The 19,749-nt window shown below is 45.3% G+C and overlaps 1 protein-coding gene across 1 annotated transcript in view; it reads right to left on the bottom strand.

Annotated features, from left to right (window-relative positions):
- Positions 1-19,749, bottom strand: part of STAB2 (stabilin 2) — a 182,864-nt gene that overhangs the window by 8,708 nt on the left and 154,407 nt on the right. The window contains exons 54-63 of the mRNA XM_024256759.2: positions 18,308-18,364; positions 17,021-17,147; positions 15,233-15,382; positions 12,532-12,636; positions 11,125-11,232; positions 8,779-8,972; positions 7,234-7,375; positions 4,592-4,725; positions 2,471-2,636; positions 2,220-2,326 (exon numbers count right to left, since the gene is read on the bottom strand). Of these exons, the coding sequence (XP_024112527.2) occupies positions 2,220-2,326; positions 2,471-2,636; positions 4,592-4,725; positions 7,234-7,375; positions 8,779-8,972; positions 11,125-11,232; positions 12,532-12,636; positions 15,233-15,382; positions 17,021-17,147; positions 18,308-18,364 (1,290 nt within the window). The remainder of the gene's footprint in view (positions 1-2,219; positions 2,327-2,470; positions 2,637-4,591; positions 4,726-7,233; positions 7,376-8,778; positions 8,973-11,124; positions 11,233-12,531; positions 12,637-15,232; positions 15,383-17,020; positions 17,148-18,307; positions 18,365-19,749) is intronic.

The raw sequence follows: 19,749 nt of genomic DNA, 5'->3' as shown, positions 1-19,749 counted from the left end.
AAAATCCTGCAGTGGCCCCCCACTTCACTCAGAGGAACAGTCCAAGTCTTCATAACGGCTCACGAGGCCCAAAGCATGTGGCTGCTGTCACTTCTCCGACCCCGGGCCTGGCTGTCCTCTCTTGCTCACTCTGTTCTAGCCGTATGGGGCCTCCCTGCTCTTCCTCAGACTTGCCTGGCACGCTCCTGCCGCTCATCCTTTGTTGGACTGTTCCTTCTGCCTGGAATGTTCTTCCCCTAAGTCTGCATGGCTCACTCCCTCTCCCCTGTTTACACTTTGCTTACATGTCACTTTCTCCCCAAAGCCTTCCCTCATCACTTCAGACAGAAGGGGGACCCTGGGGTGCCCCCCCAGCCCTGCTCCACTTTTTCCATAGGATCTGGATCTATCACCTTCTAGCACTCAATACTATTGATGTGTTTGTTCCATTTATTGTTTGTTTGCTTGTTCACTGATATATCTCAAGCACATGGTAAGTGCTGAATATTCACTGAGCAGGCTAGGTGTGGTGGCTGACACCTATAATCCCAGCACTTTGGGAGGCTGAGGTGAGAGAGCAGCTTGAGCATAGGATTTTGAGGCCAGCCTGGGCAACATAGTAAGAGTCCATCTCTACAAAAAGTTAAAAAATTAGCCGGTGTGGTGGTGTGTGCTGTAGTCCCAGCTGCTCGGGAGGCTGGGGTGGGAGGAGCCCTTGAGCCCAGGAGGTTGAGGCTGCCATGAGCCGAGATCATGCCACTGTACTCCAGCCTGGGCAACAAAACAAGACTCTCTTAAGAAAAAAACCCAAAAAACAAAAAAAATATATATTTTTAATATATAATTTTTAAAATATATATTTTAATATATAATTTTTAAAATATATATATTTTTAATATATAATTTTTAAAATATATATACTTTAATATATATTTTTAATTTTTTTATATATATATATTTTTTTTTCTCCTTCTGGGCTACTGAGGCCCAGAGAAGGTAGGTAATTTGCTGAAAATGTTTTGTTCTGACACCATCTTTTCTTTGAAATGCTGTTGTAAGCCAGGCTCCCACACAGCAGAAAGATTAGTTTGGGTGTTCATCTCTAGTGTATTTAATGGTGGCCCTGATTTTTAGACCAGTGAGATGGATATCTTTGGTCTGTGGACAAAGACTCCATTTTGGGGTCTTTGGTCTAACTTCCACATGGATCCTACAAGCCCTGTACTCATGCTCAGTGCCCTTTCCTCCTGCAGTCACTGACTGTAGATTCTACTGGGAACAGTGGCCCAGGCTGTCCTTGTTCCGTACTCTAAAGCATGACGGGGAGGCTGGAACCAGGCAGTCTGAGATTGAGCCCAGCTCTGATGAGTTAGGCTGTGTCCTTGGCCTTGCTAAGCCTCAGTTTCTTCATCTAAAACGTGGATATAGAAGTGGCCTTATACGGTTGCATGAGGATTTAGTCCTTCTAACAAGTATTTATGGAGCGCCTGTCATGTGCCAGCTACTCTCTGAGGGTTTGGGGAGACAATGGTGGTCAAGGCAAAGAAAATCCTTTCCCTTATGGAACTTACATTCTATGGCTTGAATGAAATGTCCTCTTAAATGCTCAAGAAATGTTAGCTGTTGTTATTGTTGTTGTCATTATTACTGTTAGGTCAGTTCTTTGATCAGTCAGCACCAAACCTTTCTCCAGATGGGGCTTTCTCTTCGCTGGATATGACTTGTAGAATATTGACGTGACTTTAAGTGCAGTGCAAGATGCAAATTGACTCCATGTTAATTTGGCTCACTGGGTGATCACCAGGCAGGCTTAGCTAACTACATCCATGAAGAAGATTAAAGAGTGTCATTTGTGTAGATCATGCTCTTAAACTGTTCCAGATACAAACAGAGATGATAATACCAGCTCACATGAACATAGAATTTTCCATGTACAGATCACAGGTCTAAATGCTTCACAACTATTAACTCATTTAATGATCACAATGATCCTACATGGTTGATGCTACTACCATCTCCATTATATAGATGAGGAAATTGAGTCCCAGAGAGGAAAGTAACTTCTTTAAGGTTTTACAAGTGAGTGGCAAAACTAGGCTTTAGATTCAGGCAAGGTGGTCCAGCACCCATGCTCTTAACCGTGACTGTGGCCTTCAGCTTCTTAAGGCCTCACCCCTCTAATACCTGCTTTGAGGCAACCCCTCCCTGCCTGAGGCAAACCAAGCAGACATGGTACATACCGTCAGGAAGTTTGTGAGTGAGGGGAAGGACATCAGGACCTGCAGCAGGTTCCCGCTACACGAGAAGCCATCTCCCACATAGCCCGCCTTGCAGGTGCAGTTCACATCTGGAGGGCAGAGGCACACAGGGTCCCCCACAAGTAAGGCAGGGGCCAGGGCTGCACTGCTTCTGCTTGGGGAGTGACTGGCCAGGTTGAGGATTGCTCAGCAGCTGCATGGCCCAGAACCTGAAGTGTAGCTGGGGCAGTTACCTTTCATCCGATAGCAGAAGACATCCCACATTTCACTCTTGTTGGGTCTAGGTCCATAGTCCACTATTCCAACCACACCAGAGCCACAGTTCTGGGAGGCGAAGGCTGTGGGGTAGGCAACCCGCCCACTCTCCAGCCAGCCTGCTGAGCACAGGTGGTACTTGGCCTGCAGGGATACAGACAGGGCCATGGGTCAGCTGCAATTTCATGTGTTGTGGCATCATTTGGTTAATGTCTGATTCCCCTGTTAGGCCATAAAACCCATAAAGTCTCACTTTGCCTATTGCACCTCTGTGCCTGGCACACAGTAGGTGGTCATTAGATGTTGATTGATTGATTGAGCCACTGGGTGAACAAAAGTGTCCTCTCTTTCTTGTAGGTGCCCAGGTCTTTCACACTCATTTATCTTCTCTCTGCTCTTGAGAAAGAATTTGCTGTCATCCATTTATACTAGGTGCAAATTTTTCTGCTAATGGGTTGATAGAACTCTGATGATAGAACTCTAATTTTTTTTTTTTTTTTTTTGAGGCGGAGTCTCGCTCTGTCACCCAGGCTAAAGGGCAGTGGCATGATCTTGGCTCATTGCAACCTCCACTTCCCAGGTTTAAGCAATTCTCCCATCTCAACCTCCTGGGTAGCTGGGATTACAGGTGCGCACCACCATGTGCAGCTAATTTTTGTATTTTAGTAGAGATGGGGTTTCTCCATGTTGATCAGGCTGGTCTCAAACTCCTGACCTCAAGTGATCCACCTGCCTCTGGCTCCCAAAGTGCTGGGATTACAGGCGTGAGTTACCACGCCTGGCCTAGAACTCTAATTCTTCATCATAATATCATCATTGCTCTCATCATTATTATAATTATTGTCATCCTCCCCATCATCACCACCACCATTATCATAATCACCACCACCACCATCATCATCATAATGCTTATTGAGGGCTTATCTGGGGTCAGGTTCTCTTGCAAGAGCTTTACATGTGTCAGCACCTCTCAATCAACCCTATGAGGTGGGAACTTTTTAAATCCTTATACAATTGAGAAAATTGAGGCGAAGAGTAGTAACTTGCTCAAAGTCACACAGCTGGTAAATGGCAGAACTGGCATTCAAACCCAGGTGGTCTACTATTTCAGATCTTTTAATAATCTTAAAAATTGAGTTCCTACTGTGTGCCATATTACATTTAGTCCTTCCACAAACATTCCAGGTAAGTCAGAGATTTTAGTGGCTTGATCAAGGCCATATGACCAGCAAGCAGGAGAGCAGAGATTCAGATTCTCCTTGAGTCTGGGTCCTGGCATCAAAGGCTTTATTCCTTGGTAAAGAAATACCAGGTCTGAAAAAGTAGAGATTTGTTAGTGATGGCGGTTGGAGAAGGGGCTTTAAAATAATACCTACTAGGCATTCATCTCCTCTGCTGCCAGTGATATAAACCACCAGCCTGGAACTCCAACCTGCTAGCTTTTCCAAATGGGTAGGACTTCTAGTTTTAGAGGTTAAGAGAGCAGCACCTGATCAAAGAGCTCCGTTTCCTTCCTGCCATATCTGAAAGCTTGTGCAGTCTCTACTTTTTCTTTTCACAGTCCCTCCGGCCACAGAGAGCCCCAGCTATTCCAGGGAAACTCCACTGTTTTGTGGGTTCGGGGAGATCCGCCCTAGGCTCGTGGGTATTGCTGTCTTTCTGGTTTCCAGCTGTGAGGGATGAACTTCCAGTCTCCGCTTCTGCCTTGGCAGTTGAATGTCATGGTTGAAATAGACTTTTAAGAGTCAGGTCTACCCTTAAATATTGGATCTGCCACCTCTTGGCTGGGTGACATCGGACACTATACTTAAACTTTCTAAGCCTCAGTTTCCCTATCCATAAAATGGGAATAGTAAGTAACACCTGCTCTGCCTCCAAGATGTAAGGATGAACAATAATATCCGCGAAGCACCCTGCACAGTCCCTGACACATAATAGATGCCCAATAAATGGACATGGTGACTGTTAGCATTGTTCCAGGAGCTACCTGCACTCCCTTGCTTGAAGGCAACAGCTCAAGTCTCCCCCATCTTAAGAAGGGGCTGCACTTCCGCCCCTGCAGACTCTGTCTGCACAGAATCTGCTAACTGAGGACCCACCTTCTGGGCATAGGAGAGCTGGTTGTAGGTTGCCATGGTCGCAGCTTCATTGGCACAGGCGTCTCTGGCTTTGTCAAAGGTCAGCTTATACTGGCCCAGTGGGGAGCGTAGATGGAACACCCCAACAGTGGTATCTGGATGAGGAAGAGGAGGAATCGCGCAGGTCAGCCCACCAGATTGGCAGTGTTTCCAACAATGGACTCTGAAGGACTTTCAAAACGAAGGCCAGCTATACCCCAAGGTGTCTCCAGAAGCCACTTTCCCTTCAAGTTATGTTGAAGTACATCATTTAAAATATTTCTTTTCTAACTATAAAACTAGCATATGTTCATTGTAGAAATTAGGGCAATACAGAAAAGTAAAAAAATAAGCAAAAACCACCTACAATTCTATTCTCCAGAAATAATCATTACTCCATGGCTAACATTTTGGTGTATTTTCTTCTAGAATTTTACTTTATTTTTTGGTAAATTTTTAATTTGATATAATTTGACATTCTTTCAATCTTCTTTCCTATTTATTCATGTTATATATACTGTAAATGTGGTAGCATACTGCCAATGTAGTTTTCATAAATCTTTTTAAAACTTAACATTAAATCATAATTATATCCCAATATTATAAAATTTCTCTTGTAACATGATTTTCTCCTCCTCCCCATACTTATAATTGAAAAATTTGTTGTGACTTTTACAGCTATAAAAAACACATTAAAGTGAGTTTCTGCCCAGGGCTCTGTGTGTTTTCTGACCCCTGCTGTGCCTTTAAAAAAAGTTTTAAAAATTCATTTCCCCCTAATATACTGGAAGATTTTTATCATTGGTTCGTAGCTGATATCTTTCCTAACCAAACAATTCAGTGAACAGACCAGCAATAGTTCAAGAAGCAAGTCACATTTTTATATTGTCAAGTTCACTGTATAATGCCACAAAAATGATACTTTCTACACCAAAGACGACTAAGTTTTTCTTGTTTGAACATATTTCAATAGCACAGTGCGTAAGTCAAATGATCTTGGCCATATCTGAAATGCAAACACCAATTTAACAGCTTGGAGAAGTATGGAAAAGTGTTCCTTGTCTCTTTATTGAGACAACAAAATACTTTACAATGAATTTGAGTAGATGTATATCAATATGTTTTATCATCATTTACTATTAGATATATATGTTATTTCTAATTTTCTGTGATGTTAAATAATGGTGGGATGGGTATGCTTATCTTTTTTCAATTCTCAGATTATTTTTGTAGGATGAGGTCCTGGAAACGGAACCATCAGGTCTCAGTATGAGTTATTTTAAGGCTGTCTGCTGCACACATTACCAAATCGGCTGCAAATCATGAAGGCAGTTTGCCCTCCTATGAACCATGTGAGGGCAGGCGCTTCCTCCTGAATGGGGGATGGTTCTGTAACTGTGCCTACAGGGAAAGCTGGGGCATTCTCCCAAGCTAATGGTAACCACACAGCTCCAACAGAAGGGAGGTCCAACGTGATGTGCAGTCACTTAGTATCACTGCCAACATTTTCTTGGCATTCGTAAGAAAACAGAAGAGAAAAGCCCATGGGAGAAGCTGGACCACACTCTATGAACTGGGTAGATTTCCACTTGGAAGTGGGCTTTGGGAACAGGTGGGACAGGCTCAATGAATTGTGTCCTAAAGAAAAAGCCAAGCTCTTCTTGACTTCACAGTCCCAGGGGCAAATAACTTCCTGATCAGCTGGTCCCAGCTGTGCATTTTTGTCCCCATGCTAAGTAGCAATTGCCCATAAAATCTTTCTGCTTGGAAGTGCCCCTGTACCTAGACCATAGAATATCCCCAACCAAGCTTTCAAACCTCTCGTCACCTTCCCTCCCCAGCTGCTTTAACCCAGCACCACCACTGCATTTGGTCTTAGGATGGAAACTTTATGTCATGACTGAGCCTTTCCGTTTCTCTATTCTATGTCCATTGTTAGTTCTTTCAACCTCATCTCACTCCTCTTCTCAGTACAGACCCTGCTACTAGGGGGTCACAGCCTTCATGTCTCTTCCTCATGGCTTCATCCTTCTCAGCTGACCCTTGATCATTCTCTCCTGGCTATGCTATCCCGGCCAGCAGAAATGCCTTACTAGCTCCTCTAGCCCAATTCAAGCCTCCAGGAAGTCTCCACCAGAGACCACATCTGTCAAACAAACCCAACCCTGGAGAGATCCAGTACATACTGATCAGCCATAAAGTGCAGTGCCCTGAGTCACTTTCTGAACCACTGAAGTCCCTCTGCCTTGGCTAGGGACTATGTTTGTGGGTCCTTTCTGGCCTCCTCCATTGGGTTTCAAGATGTCCAATTGCCCATGCCTCTGCACTTCTACGTGGCTTTTCACTTTCCTCAGCCTCCCGAGTAGCTGGGATTACAGGCACGTGCCGCCACAACCGGCTAATTTTTTGTATTTTTAGTAGAGATGGGGTTTTGCCATGTTGGCCAGGCCGGTCTCGAACTCCTGACCTCAAGTGATCCATCTGCCTTGGCCTCCCAAAGTGTTGAGATTACAGGCTTGAGCCACCAGGCTTGGCCTGTTTTGTTTTTCTTCTTTCCCTTCAGGGTCCCTTCCCCAGGCCTGAAGACGAGGGTGCTTTGGGCCATAGGCCCTGGTCACACGAACCCTGGAAGTGGAGGTCGACACATTTGGCGTCCGCATGGCAGTGCCCGTTGTCCTGTAAGCAGCGGTCAATGGGCAGCTGCTCTGGCTCACAGTTCAGCCCATCTCCCACATAGTGACTTTTACACTCACACTTGTGCTTGCCCTGTGGAGGGAGAGTGGGAAGAGATGAAAAAGTTCCTTCTCTAGGACCCCAGGATGCCCAAGTGCCCATGGGACCAATGTCCAGCCTAGGAGGTGTTCAGATAGACCAAGAGAGTGTGCCTTTCTTGTCCAGTGGGAATAACTGCTACATCCTGCTTTTATGCAGGCTTATGATGAAACCTCATCCTTTACATCTCAGTTCAAATGTGACTTCCTCAGAGACAGCCTGACCACCCTACATAAGTAGCTTTTCCATTCCCTTCTATCACATTGGCCTGATTTATGTTCTTCACAGAGCTCCTCGTGCTCTCTGAAAATATTCCATGCATTTGTTTCTGTACAGTGCATTGCCCCCTCTCTCTACTTGCGCACAAGCTCCAGGAAAGCAGGGACTCTGTCTTTTTGTTGTAACCCTGGGACCTGCAAGAGCACATAGTAGGTGCACAATGACCACTGGTTGAATCAATGAATGATCTCCTTTAATCCCCACAATAACTCTATGATGTCTGCATTATTACGAGGCCCACTTTACAAATGAGAAAACTGGGGCTCAGAGAGTAATTAGCCACCTCCAGGTCACACAGCTTGTTAGTCCAGGTGGTAAGACGCAAAAGCAATCTGACTCTAGAACCACATTTATAACCAGGAATGGACATTATCTTGCATCATCTTTTCTGCACTTTTCCTGCCACATCTTACCAGCCTTTTTTTTTTTTTTTTTTTTTTTGAGACAGAGTCTTGCTCTGTCACCCAGGCTGGAGTGCAGTGGCGTGATCTCGGCTCACTGCTAGCTCTGTCTCCTGTGTTCATGCCATTCTCCTGCCTCAGCCTCCCGAGTAGCTGGGACTACAGGCACCCGCCACCACGCCTGGCTAATTTTTTTTTTTTTTTTTGCATTTTTTTTAGTAGACATGGGGTTTCACCGTGTTAGCCAGGATGGTCTTGATCTCCTGACCTCGTGATCCACCTGCCTCGGCCTCCCAAAGTGCTGGGATTACAGGCGTGCGCCACCGTGCCTGGCCAGCTTTTTGTTTTAATAAGCCTTTTATTTAGGATAATTTTAGATAGATAGAAGGGTGGCCAAAGAGAGAACTCTCCTATACTCTCCACCCACTTTCCCCTGATATCCAACATAACTATAGCACATTAGTCAGAGCTAAGAAATTAATGTTGGTACATTACTGTTAACTAAGCAATACACTTAAGAATTTAACCAGTTTTCCATGGATGTCCTTTTTCTGCCTTACCTTGCATTTAGCCCAATGACTTTTAACAAGAAACAGACTGTGCTAGAAAAAATGTTTAGGAAGAGTCCAGGAGATAAGCAGAGTACGGGAGGTGGAAAGGCAAGGAGGAGCGAAGCCCAAGGGGCGGCTCCCAAATTTCCCTGGGAGAGCGACTCACCGGGCCTGTCATCTTACAGGTGGCGTGCTCGTGACACCCTCCGTTAAGGCCGTCTGCACAGGGGTCTATCTCTGTGCAGCTGTGCCCGTCCCCTTTGTATCCCTTCTGGCAGCTGCAGGAGACCTTCGTGCCCTTCTGGGAGCATCTGGCCACCTTTGCACAGCCCCCGTTGTCCTGTTTGCAGAAATCCACAACTGCAAGAGCAGAGGAGAGAGGGCTCAACTTACCACCTTCTGTGGAACTAGGGCTTCAGGTCAGGGTATGGGTCACCACAGCACTAGTGGTGTTGGGTGAGTAAATGGGCCCCTGTGTGTTCGTGCTTCTCTCTCCATGCCCTGTGGCCTCTGTGCTGGCCTTTGCAGCATGAATATTTTTGTGACACCCTCATAGATGAAGCCTGATGACATCTGTCCGCTTCTGCCCCCTTTGTCATATACCTCCAGGCTTGACTTTGGTATCAGTTTTCAGAATAAATTTGGATTTTTAATGTTAGGACAGTGTGTGTGTGTGTGTGTGTGTGTGTGTGTGTGTGTGGTGTCGAGTTAGTGCAATATTGAGCACCCTGTGAGATAGACGTTGTTATTCCCATTCTATAGATGAACAAACTGAGACTCAGCTTAACTGACCTGACAAAGGTAAAACAGCTAAAATGTGGCCTGGCTGAAGATTTAAACCCAGGTTGGTTTGGCTCCAAAAATCCATGCTTTCCTCACTATGCTGCCTCTTAGAACCTTTGTTTTTATGGTCCCCCAAATATCGACCCAACAATAGATTAGCTCTAGCCTCAGGAGTAGCTGAAAAGCCATCTGCATTTATGTAGCCACTTGAGACCCTGGAAGAATAAATACAAGGACAAGAAGACTCATTCTAAGGATGGGAGGGTGGGAAAAGAGAATCTAGGTCTTTGTTGCCATTGTTGAATGCTGACTCACTTCTGGAATGCCTTGTAGCTGAATAAAGAACAGGTATAGCAAGATCTAATTTTTGTAAAGAAAGTATATATCTCTGTGAATATTTGTCCATGAAAAATATTAGAAACTACATGGGGCTGAGACTGCTAATTTTCCCTCAATACCTAGTCTCTGTTTTCTTCTTCTTCTTCTTCTTTTTTTTTTGGAGACAGAATCTTGTTCTGTTGCCCAGGCTAGAGTAGAGTGGCCTGATCTCAGCTCACTGCAACCTCTGCCTGCTGGGTTCAGGTGATTCTCCTGCCTCAGCCTCCCAAGTAGCTGGGATTACAGGCACCTGTCACCATGCCTGACCAATTTTTGTAGTTTTAGTAGAGATGGGGTTTCACCATGTTGGCCAGGCTGGTTTCAAACTCCTGACCTCAAGTGATCTGCCCACCCCCGTCTCCCAAAGTGCTAGAATTACAGGTGTGAGCCATTGCTCCCAACCTAGTCTCTTTTTTTCTATAATAATAGATTTTCAGGTGGGCTCATGGTTGCCCAATAAAAGGCTACATTTCCCAGGTTCCCTTGTAGCTAGGCATGACCAATGATGCGATTCCAGCCAATGGGATGGAGCAGATGTGATTTTAACAATTCCTAGTTTGCATTCTTCTTCCATCTTGCTGTCCAGGCTGGGCTTATGGTATTGGCCACCTCAGGTGAGGTGAGTGAATGATGGCAGAGCCACAAGATAAAAGGAGTTCAGCCCCCCAAATGAGCTTTCAGAGTGAAACTGTATTAGCCCTGAATACTTCCAGCCTGTTATATGAGACAATAGGAAACATCTGCCTTATTTATGACGCTGTTCATTTGGGTCTCTGTATGGCTGAACCTATATCCTAACTACTACAGATGGATATTGCAGTGTTCACAGTGGTTCTCACCTAGTGGTGAGAGTATGTTTAGGTTTAACTTAAAAAAATAGTGTTGTGTATTTTCTGATTTTTTTTGAAGGCTGGATTACTTGTAGAGTTAGAAAAACACTCTAAAGTTAGCCAGGTGCGGTGGCGCGTGCCTGTAATCTCAGCTACTTGGGAGGCTGAGGCAGGAGAATTGCTTGAACCTGGGAGGCAGAGGTTGCAGTGAGCCAAGATTGCACCATTGCACTCCAGCCTGGGCAACAAGCGTGAAAGTCCATCTCAAAAAAAAAAAAAAGAAAAACATTCTAAAGTAAAGTGCATCCCAGTTTGCAAAACAATTTTGCAACCCTGACCTAGAGGGTGAGCAGATCAAGCATGAGCACACCCATTAAAGAAACTGAGTCATAGACAGGGTAGGTGCTGCTGAAGTGGCTCAGACGGGAAGGAGGGCTAGGATGAAGCCCAGACACTGTGAGCAAGTCCTGCTCCTCTCCCACACCACGCTGCTATTTCACCTGTGCACAAAGGTAGCTTACCTGTGCATGTGATTCCGTCACCTTCATAATCCAGGTTACACTCACACGTGTTGTTCTCCTTACAGGTGGCATGAGCAGAACAAGGAGGCATACACACTGCAGGCAAAACTGCAAAGAAAGGGGCCACTTTCATTCTGCATCCATGGTGTAGAGTTAAAACCCATCTAAGGAGACTTCCCAAGACTCTCTCTGGATGACCACTGTGTTCCATAAGTGCCCCTGTACAGCAGGAAGATGAGGTGATTTGCTAAGGTCTTTTCTAGCCTTGGAGATTCTGGGATTCTAGAATTACTCTTTTATAGTAAGACATGATCTCTGCAATGTCGCTGAGATTTATATGAGAAAAAATGTTCTTTAGGGGCTATCAATTAAAACTTTATACCACAAAACTTATTAGCAGGAATGAACTTGGCAGATTAGCTCTCTGGCTCTAAGGACAGGGGTTCCCGATGGAGATGGTTAAATTGGAGGAGAAATCCCACGGCCTTCTGAGGGCATCACTGAGCTAGGGAGAAGTCTGGAGCTTTGGTATTGGCTGGGGTTACAGCGCATGCTGGCAGCCAGGAGGCCATGTGGTGCTTAGGGGAGGAGGGAGGAGGAACTCAAGTTAGCCATACTGCTGCAACCCATGAAACTTCAGGTTGCTAAAGCCCACAGGAAGGGCCTCGCCATGCCCTATGACCCCAGGGAGGATTAAATGACAGTCATTCACATGGATAATTCAACCAGCACATTTCAGATCTACCAGAACACAGGGCTTCGGGTATAAAGGAGACATCAGAAAACTGACCACCTAGTAAGGATCGAGCTATGACAATGATTAAAATGATGAGTGTGATAATGGCAGCTGCTTGTTTTGAGCATCTGCATACACTGGGAACTTCAAAACCATGCTCGCTGACCCTGCCAGCAATCCTTGACTTGCAGAATGTGTAGCATGGAGTTCTTTTTAAGGATAAGCAAGTCAAGGCTCAGAGAGTGCGGTTATCTAAGGCCATTCATCTAGTAAGTAGCAGAACCAGGGGGTCAGACCCTGGTCTTGGGCCTTCAAAGTGGTTTCCATGAAACCACTCAGCCTCTGTGTCCGTACCCATCTGGGCCCCAAAATCACCAAGACGAGGCACAGTCCTTGCCTGAATCTGGGATTCTGTGCTTGAGGTGGGTCCTATAATCATACAGGATGACATGCTAGTTTCATAGGTTTGAGTTAAATCTTTTCATCTAGTTTTACTGCAAGTCTCCATCCTCCTGAGGCCCAGGGCTACAGATCTGAATCATCTTTTACCACGTGGACCTGCTTTGTCACTTTTTTCAGATGTCACTCAGACTCCCAATCTCACTTGTATGCTCTTGGCAGTGTCCACTGCAGCCCTGGGCTGCCAGCAGCTGACCACTCCCATGACTGACCTGCCTGAGTGTCACACGAGGGGCCTGTCCACCCTGTTTCACAGAGGCACTGCCCGGAGCCCGTGATGCCATCATCGCACTGTCCATGGTCTGAGCAGCCACAGGCTGTAAACAAATTAGGATATGATCAGTCATCAGGGGTTGAGACCCAATCAACCAGCTCCCTGACCCCTTGTTGGCTATGCATTTTCAGTTGTGGGAGGCACCATGCTTATGTCATAGTCATTCATTCATTCATTGAAACATCTAAAAAATAACTTATTCAGGGACTATCACAGGCCAGGCACTGCTAAGCGATAAGGTTACAGGGAAGAACATAATAGAGAAGGTCCCTGTTCTCATGGGGCTTACAGTCTCAGAGTGCCCAGCTGTTGAACATGTAATTATAAATGAGATGAATGTTATAATCACAGTAGAGAGTATCATGGGGTGCGCAATGAACATTTAGGGAGATCATCTCATCTGGGGCTTCCTGATGGAGAAATCTATTTAAAAGTAAAATTTTGGCTGGGTGTGGTGGCTCATGCCTGTAATCCCAGCACTTTGGGAGGCTGAGGTGGGAGGATTGCTTGAGGCCAGAAGGTCAAGACCAGCCTGGGCAACATGGTGCAACCCCGTATCTACAAAACAACAACAACAAACAAAAATTAGCCAGATGTCGTGGTACATGCCTTTAGTTCCAGCTACTTGGGAGCCCAAGATGTTGAGGCTACAGTAAGCTGTGATCACACCACTGTATACCAGCCTGGGTAACAGAGTGAGACCCTGTCTTAAAAAAAAAAAGTAAAATTGTGGCCAGGTGCAGTGGATCATGTCTGTAATCCCAGTGCTTTGGGAGGCTGAAGCAGGAGGATTGCTTGAGGCCAGGAGTTTGAGACCAGTCTGGGGAACATAGGGAGACTCAATCTCTACAAAAAATTTAAAAAATAAAAAATTATTTGGGTATGGTGGCATGTGCCTGTAGTCCTAACTACTCAGAAGGCTGAGGTGGGAGGATTGCTTGAGCCTAGGAGGTTGAGGCTGCAGTGAGCCATAATCCCGCCACTGTATTTCAGCCTGGGTGATAGAGATTTTGTCTCAAAAAAAAAAAAAGTAACATTAAAAAATATATACCAATTCCACCACTTCTCACCACCTCCAGCACTACTGCACTAGTGCAAGTCACCATTAGCGCTAGCCTAGATTGTTGCGTTATTTTCTTCGAGGGGCCCTGCTTCTATGCCTGTTCTCCTACAGATACCCTCCCCAGAGCCATCCTTTCTAATCTCTTCACAACACCCCTCTGTTCACAACCCTTCGCTGGCCTCCTGTCACACATAGAGCTAAAGACCTTTCATTGGCCAAGAAGATCTGGCCCCTGGTGACCTTCAGATTGCATTCTCTTCCTCTCTTGCTCCTCTTTGCCCCCTCCGCTCAGCCACCCTGGTCTTCTTGCTGTTCTGTACACACCAAGCTGGCTTCTGTCCCAGGGCCTTTGCACTTGCTCATCTCACCTCGAGGAAAGCTGTTCCTCTGGTCTGCACTGTCCACTAGCTACGCGTGGCTATTTAAATTTAATTAAACATTTGGTTCCTCAGCCACACGTTTTGGGTGCCTGATAGCCACATGTGGCTAGTGGCTACCATACTGGCCAGTGGAGTCATGGAGTCTTTCCCGCACTGCCAAAAGTTTGATTGGCCTGTTCTTCATACCTCATGCTTGGCCCCCTTGTGTCTGTTAGGTCTCTATTCAAATATTCCCTATGTGAGGTGTCTTCTAAAACAATGTCTCCTTTCATTCTTCACCCTTCTACCTGCTTCTTTGCTTTTATATCCTTTATAACTATTTTTTAGAAAAATTTGTTTCTGTAAGCCTTTTGAGAGCTGGAATTTTGTCCCTGTCAGTCCCTAAACCACAAATCCCTAGACATTAGAAATATTCAGCCGGGCACAGTGGCTCACACCTGTAATCCCAGCACTGTTGGGAGGCCGAGGCGGGTGGATCACCGGAGGTCAGGAGTTCGAGACCAGCCTGACCAACATGGAGAAACCCCGTCTCTACTAAAAATGCAAAATTAGCCGGGTGTGGTGGCGCATGCCGGTAATCCCAGCTACTCAGGAGACTGAGGCTGGAGAATCGCTTGAACCCAGGAGGCAGAGGTTGCAGTGAGCCGAGATTGCGCCATTGCACTCCGGCCTGGGCAACAAGAGCGAAACTCTGTCTCAAAAAAAAAAAAAAAAAAAGAAAAAGAAAAAGAAAAATTGCTGGCTCTTGAGCAAATCACTTAAGCTCTTTGTACCTTGGTTTCTTCATCTGCTACTTGCAGATAATAACAGTACCTATCTCAAAGGGTAGTTAAGGGGATTGAATTGTAAAACATTTGTGCCTGGCACATAGTAGGCACTTAATCAATGTCAGCATTCACTATTAGTAAGGACTTAGTAAATCCACGTTGGTTGAATGATCAAATGAACATTGTTCAGCCACATCTTGCCTTAGTGGCTGCTGGGGACAAGTTTCACTTCTAGAGGCGAAGCTTTTTCATTGGAAACTGGGAATACATCCAAGGAGGAAATAAACACATAGGGCAGGCAGATGGGAGGGGTGTGGCTGGGAGAAAGGACAAGAAGGATGCCTCCAGGTCAGGCAGATGGCATGGACAAGGACAGGGAGCCACACAGTCAAAAAACAAGCTCCAGCATGGGGAAGCGGGGCCACATACGCAGACAATCAGGTCCGAATCTCCCCGGCCAGCACATCTCACACGCCGTTCCATTGAAGCCGGTGTTGCATTTGCACTCTCCAGTGGCCGAGTACTGATCAAGGCAGACACCCCGGTTATTACACGGGGCATCTGGTCCTCCAGGGCAGGCTGGAAGAGATGAAACAGCAGTGACTCAACAGTGTCCCAAAGCCAGAGCAGCTCAGCACTTTTGTAAATGTGCTGTGGCATCTGACCTCTGTCAGCCCAGAGGGACCATGGCCCTCAGTGTCAGTGGATATTTAGGGCACGTCACTGGCCTATGGGATATGAACTTTATGGTATCTGATATGATTCTGTCTTGGCAGGGTGATACACTGAACTCTGCACTGTATTTGGGGGTTTGCGCACTGGATTTGAGGATATCTGGGCTGAGTAATGAACTTGCTCTGAGCTTTTGTTTTCTTACCTCTAAATGATGATGATAATAATAATGATATAGTGTCTGCTTGACCTATAGCATGTTGTTATTGTGAAGATCAAATGAGGCATTATAACTGAGAACATTTTGAAAATATAAAGCACTGAACAAATATTAGAATGATACTGATTTTCATGAATGGTCCACACTTTAGTGATGGAGGGTGGAGCTGGGTGGTCACGGGGGCTCTCAACCCAGAGTATTCTCAATGAGATTATGATGAATGGAGTATGCATGCTAGTAAAAATCACGGCTGCTGGAGACAGACCCGTGGGACCTTGGGTTTACTTCTTATCCTCTCTGTGCCTCTGTTTTCTCATTTACAAAATGGGGACAATAGGCCAGGCACGGCGGCTCACGCCTGTAATCCCAGCACTTTGGGAGGCCAAGATGGATGGACTTCTTGAGCTCAGGAGTTTGAGACCAGCCTGGGCAACATGGCGAAAACCCAGCCTACGAAAAATACAAAAAAATTAGCTGAGTCTGGTGGCATGTGCCTGTAGTCCCAGCTACTTGAGAGGCTGAGGTGAGAGGATCGCTTGAGCCCAGAGGGTTGAGACTGTAATGAGCTGTGGTCCTGCCACTGTACTCCAGCCTGGGTAACAGAGTGAGACCCTCTCTCAAAAAAAGTCGGTGGGGAGGGGAAGACAACAATGGAACCTACTCCCTAGGGGTTGTTGCCCAGATTAAATGTTTTGATATGTATGGGAAAAAGCACTCAATAAATGTGCCTACTTAGAACAACATGTAGCAGATAAGTGCTTTTGAGGCATTTGTTATTCTGCAGCTGTTGACGTGTTGTTGGCTAGAAGTTAACACAGGGGTTTCAGGATGGGCCCAAATGTGCTTTGGCAAGGAGCCCTTTCCTGATGAGGTAACAGAGGGAGCCAATGCTATACATCCTCTACCAGGGACAGGGGTGCGCTCAGGAAATTATGGCCCATACATACTGCGTCAGTACATCACCTGCCAAGGGAGAGTCATATCAAAGCCTTTAAACATGCTTATCAATATCATGGAAATCATGTTGCACAGCATCAAAAATGAAATATGGTGTATTTAGCACCATCAGAAATGTCTACGCTGTAATATCAAGGGAAAAAGCAGACACACAATTACAACATATGCACAGCAGGATCTCAACTCGATAAAAAAATATGCCAAAGTAGAAGGAATGATACACAACTCTTCAGAGTTTTGGGGTCTGGGAATCATTATTAGCAGTGTTTCCCCCATCTCCCTGTAATTTTGGTACATTCGAAGACTGGACAATAAGCAGGAGCATATTACCACTTTTAGAGTTGCGAGGGGGGAAGAGGCACCCTCACCCTGACAGTCTCGCCCGAAGTAGCCCTTGCAGCACCTGGGGATCTGTATCACCAGGCTGCACCGCTCCCGGCAGCCTTCCAGGTTCCTCTTGAAGGGCAGGTTGTAGAGACACTTCTGCTTCACACCCTAAGGGAAGAGAGTGGACCGTCACTTCACTTACCACCACAGGGACTGGGGCTCTGGGGCTCTAGTCTGTGCCCTCATGGAGGATCTTAGGTACTGCTCAAATAAAAAATGGGACTCCCAATGTGAGCCAACTTTTTTTCTAAGGTAGTATTTTTCCTATGGGAGTCAACAGACCGACGGCAGAAACACGCAGATGGGGGAGGGAGTAGATCTAGGGTCCATGGGAAGATTTCTCCCCAGTCTCAAGGGAAAGAACTTTCAGACCCTTAGCGTGCTCTGCAGGTGGCATGGTTGCCTGGGGAGGGAGTGGGAAGGAGGTAGCTTCCTGTCACGGAAGGGGTGTGGGGCAAGGCTCCCAAATTGTAGGCAGGGAGGGTATGAGTTAGATTTTGTTTTGTAGAGATATTTTTGTTATAGATTTTACTAGTAGACTAGAAAGAGCTTGACTTTGGAATAAGTAATATAAAACAGCATTTAATCAGCACTTACTATGTGCCAGGCACTTCAGTGTACCCACATTTTTAAAATTTACTTTTCCTAATACCTGCACACAGAGTCCATTATTAGCTCTATTTTACAGAGGCGAACCTGATAGGTCATAGGATTTGTCAAAGATTATGGAATTTGACCCCATACCTGTGGACTCCAAATTTCATTGACTGAACCATTAGTCTCCATTGCTCTCTGGACTTTCATCCTAGCATTGCTCCTTACTAGCTGTGTGGCCTTGGGCTGATTGCTTACCCTCTCTGAGACCTATTTTTCTCATAAGTAAAGTGTAGGTAATAATAGCTTCCTATGAGTATTATAAAGAGGGATAGAGTAATGAGTATATAAAGGCTCAGCACAGAGCCTGGAACATGGACAGCAGCCAACAAAATGCAGCTATTTTTAATGATCATAATTATCTTCTAAGTCCTTCTAGGTCTACCATCCGATGACTTTTCTAGACAGTTCCTAGAACATAGGTTGACAGGTTGCCTGGGTTGAGAATATCTATCTTACCCCATTGGCTTTGTTGTTGAAAGAATGACATAAATTACATTTGTGCAACATATGTACACACACACACACACACACACACACACACACATATACTGAGGTCTGATAATGAAACAGACCTATGGTTCTCCAAACATTATCATTGCAGTCTTAATTACCTTTGGTTTACTCCACCTTGGGCAGCTGGGAGTATTGACACAGCTCCCACACTCCCCCTAGTATGCAAGAAAAGAAACGCTTGAAAACCAAGAATATCAGAAAACACAAGGAAATGTTCTTGATTAATACCTGGATGGATTAAGGGCTTAATTAGTCTTGATTAAGACTCTGGCTATGATCAAGAATATGAAAACTGGCCAGGCATGGTGGCTGACACCTGTAATCCTAGCACTTTGGGAGGCCAAGGCAGGAGGATCGCTTGAGGCGAGGAGTTTGAGACTGGCCTAGGCAATACAGCAAGACTCTGTCTGCAAAAAAAAAAAATTTGCTAGGCATGGTGGCACATGATCCTGTAGTCCCAGCGACTTTGGAGGCTAAGTTGAGGGGATCACTTGAGCCCAGGAGTTCAAGGCTGCAGTGAGCTGTGATTGCACCACTGAACCCCAGCCTGGATGACAGAGCAAGACCCTATCTCAAAACAACGACAACAACAAAGAATATCAAAACACACACACTAACTTTGCCACAGATAATTCTGAAGATCTGTCTTGGGCATTAGCTCTGTGCTTTTGTTCTCTGAAGAGAAAATCTGTTATACAGAGCTGGACCAGGGCAGTGTCTTACAAGCATAAGCTGTTAGCAGTGGGACATATGGGTGCAAGTGTTAGTTCCATTTTAAGTTAAATGGGATACTTTTGGCCAATCACAAATACTATTGGAGCCTTAGTTTTATAATAAATAGGGATAATAATTCTTGCTATTTGATCTTCAGAAGATTGATGAGGAAAAATGATTAACTGAAAAATATGCGTGGAATATAATTTGGAAATTAAGAAGACCCCTATGGTAGAAAGGACAACTGGTTTCATCTCCTGCTTTGGCTGACTGGGATCCAAAAAATTTGGGATAGTTATTGAAATTCCTAGGAGATGCCAGGTACTGATATCAACTGGTGCCAAACTTTGCCATGTGAAGTCACTTTACCTCTTTGAGACTCAGTTTCTAAATCTACACAATAGGGCGGATGATAACTATTCCTATTATTGGATTATTGTAGGGGTAAGCTAAGCATTGAACAAAATGGCTGGCTCCAGGGGAGTACTCAGTAAAGATGCTGGATGGAGGAATGAGTGAATGTAAAAATGCCTCACACAGTGCAGGGCCTTGGATAGTAGTTCAATCAATATTGTCAAATGAATGAATCAATGGGTAAGTGAATAGAGGTGTGAGTGGCATATCATATTAGACTATGTGAAATTGCCCTTTTCATAGGCTCCAGACTGTCAAATATGGCAATTTCATATGGTGTAATCTGGCAGACGTTCAACAAATGTTTGTTGAATGCATGAGTGAGTGACTAAATAGACGGATGTGTTTGAAAATGAATGGCAGTTGGCATACGGTTGGTATCCAAGAACTGTTTTCTCAATGATAAGGGAGT

The sequence above is a fragment of the Pongo abelii genome, chromosome 10, assembly GCF_028885655.2.
Source record: "Pongo abelii isolate AG06213 chromosome 10, NHGRI_mPonAbe1-v2.0_pri, whole genome shotgun sequence".
NCBI classification, from domain to species: Eukaryota; Metazoa; Chordata; class Mammalia; order Primates; family Hominidae; genus Pongo; species Pongo abelii.
Note: the sequence above shows the minus strand (reverse complement) of the source record. Positions and strands in the feature narration are given on the sequence as shown.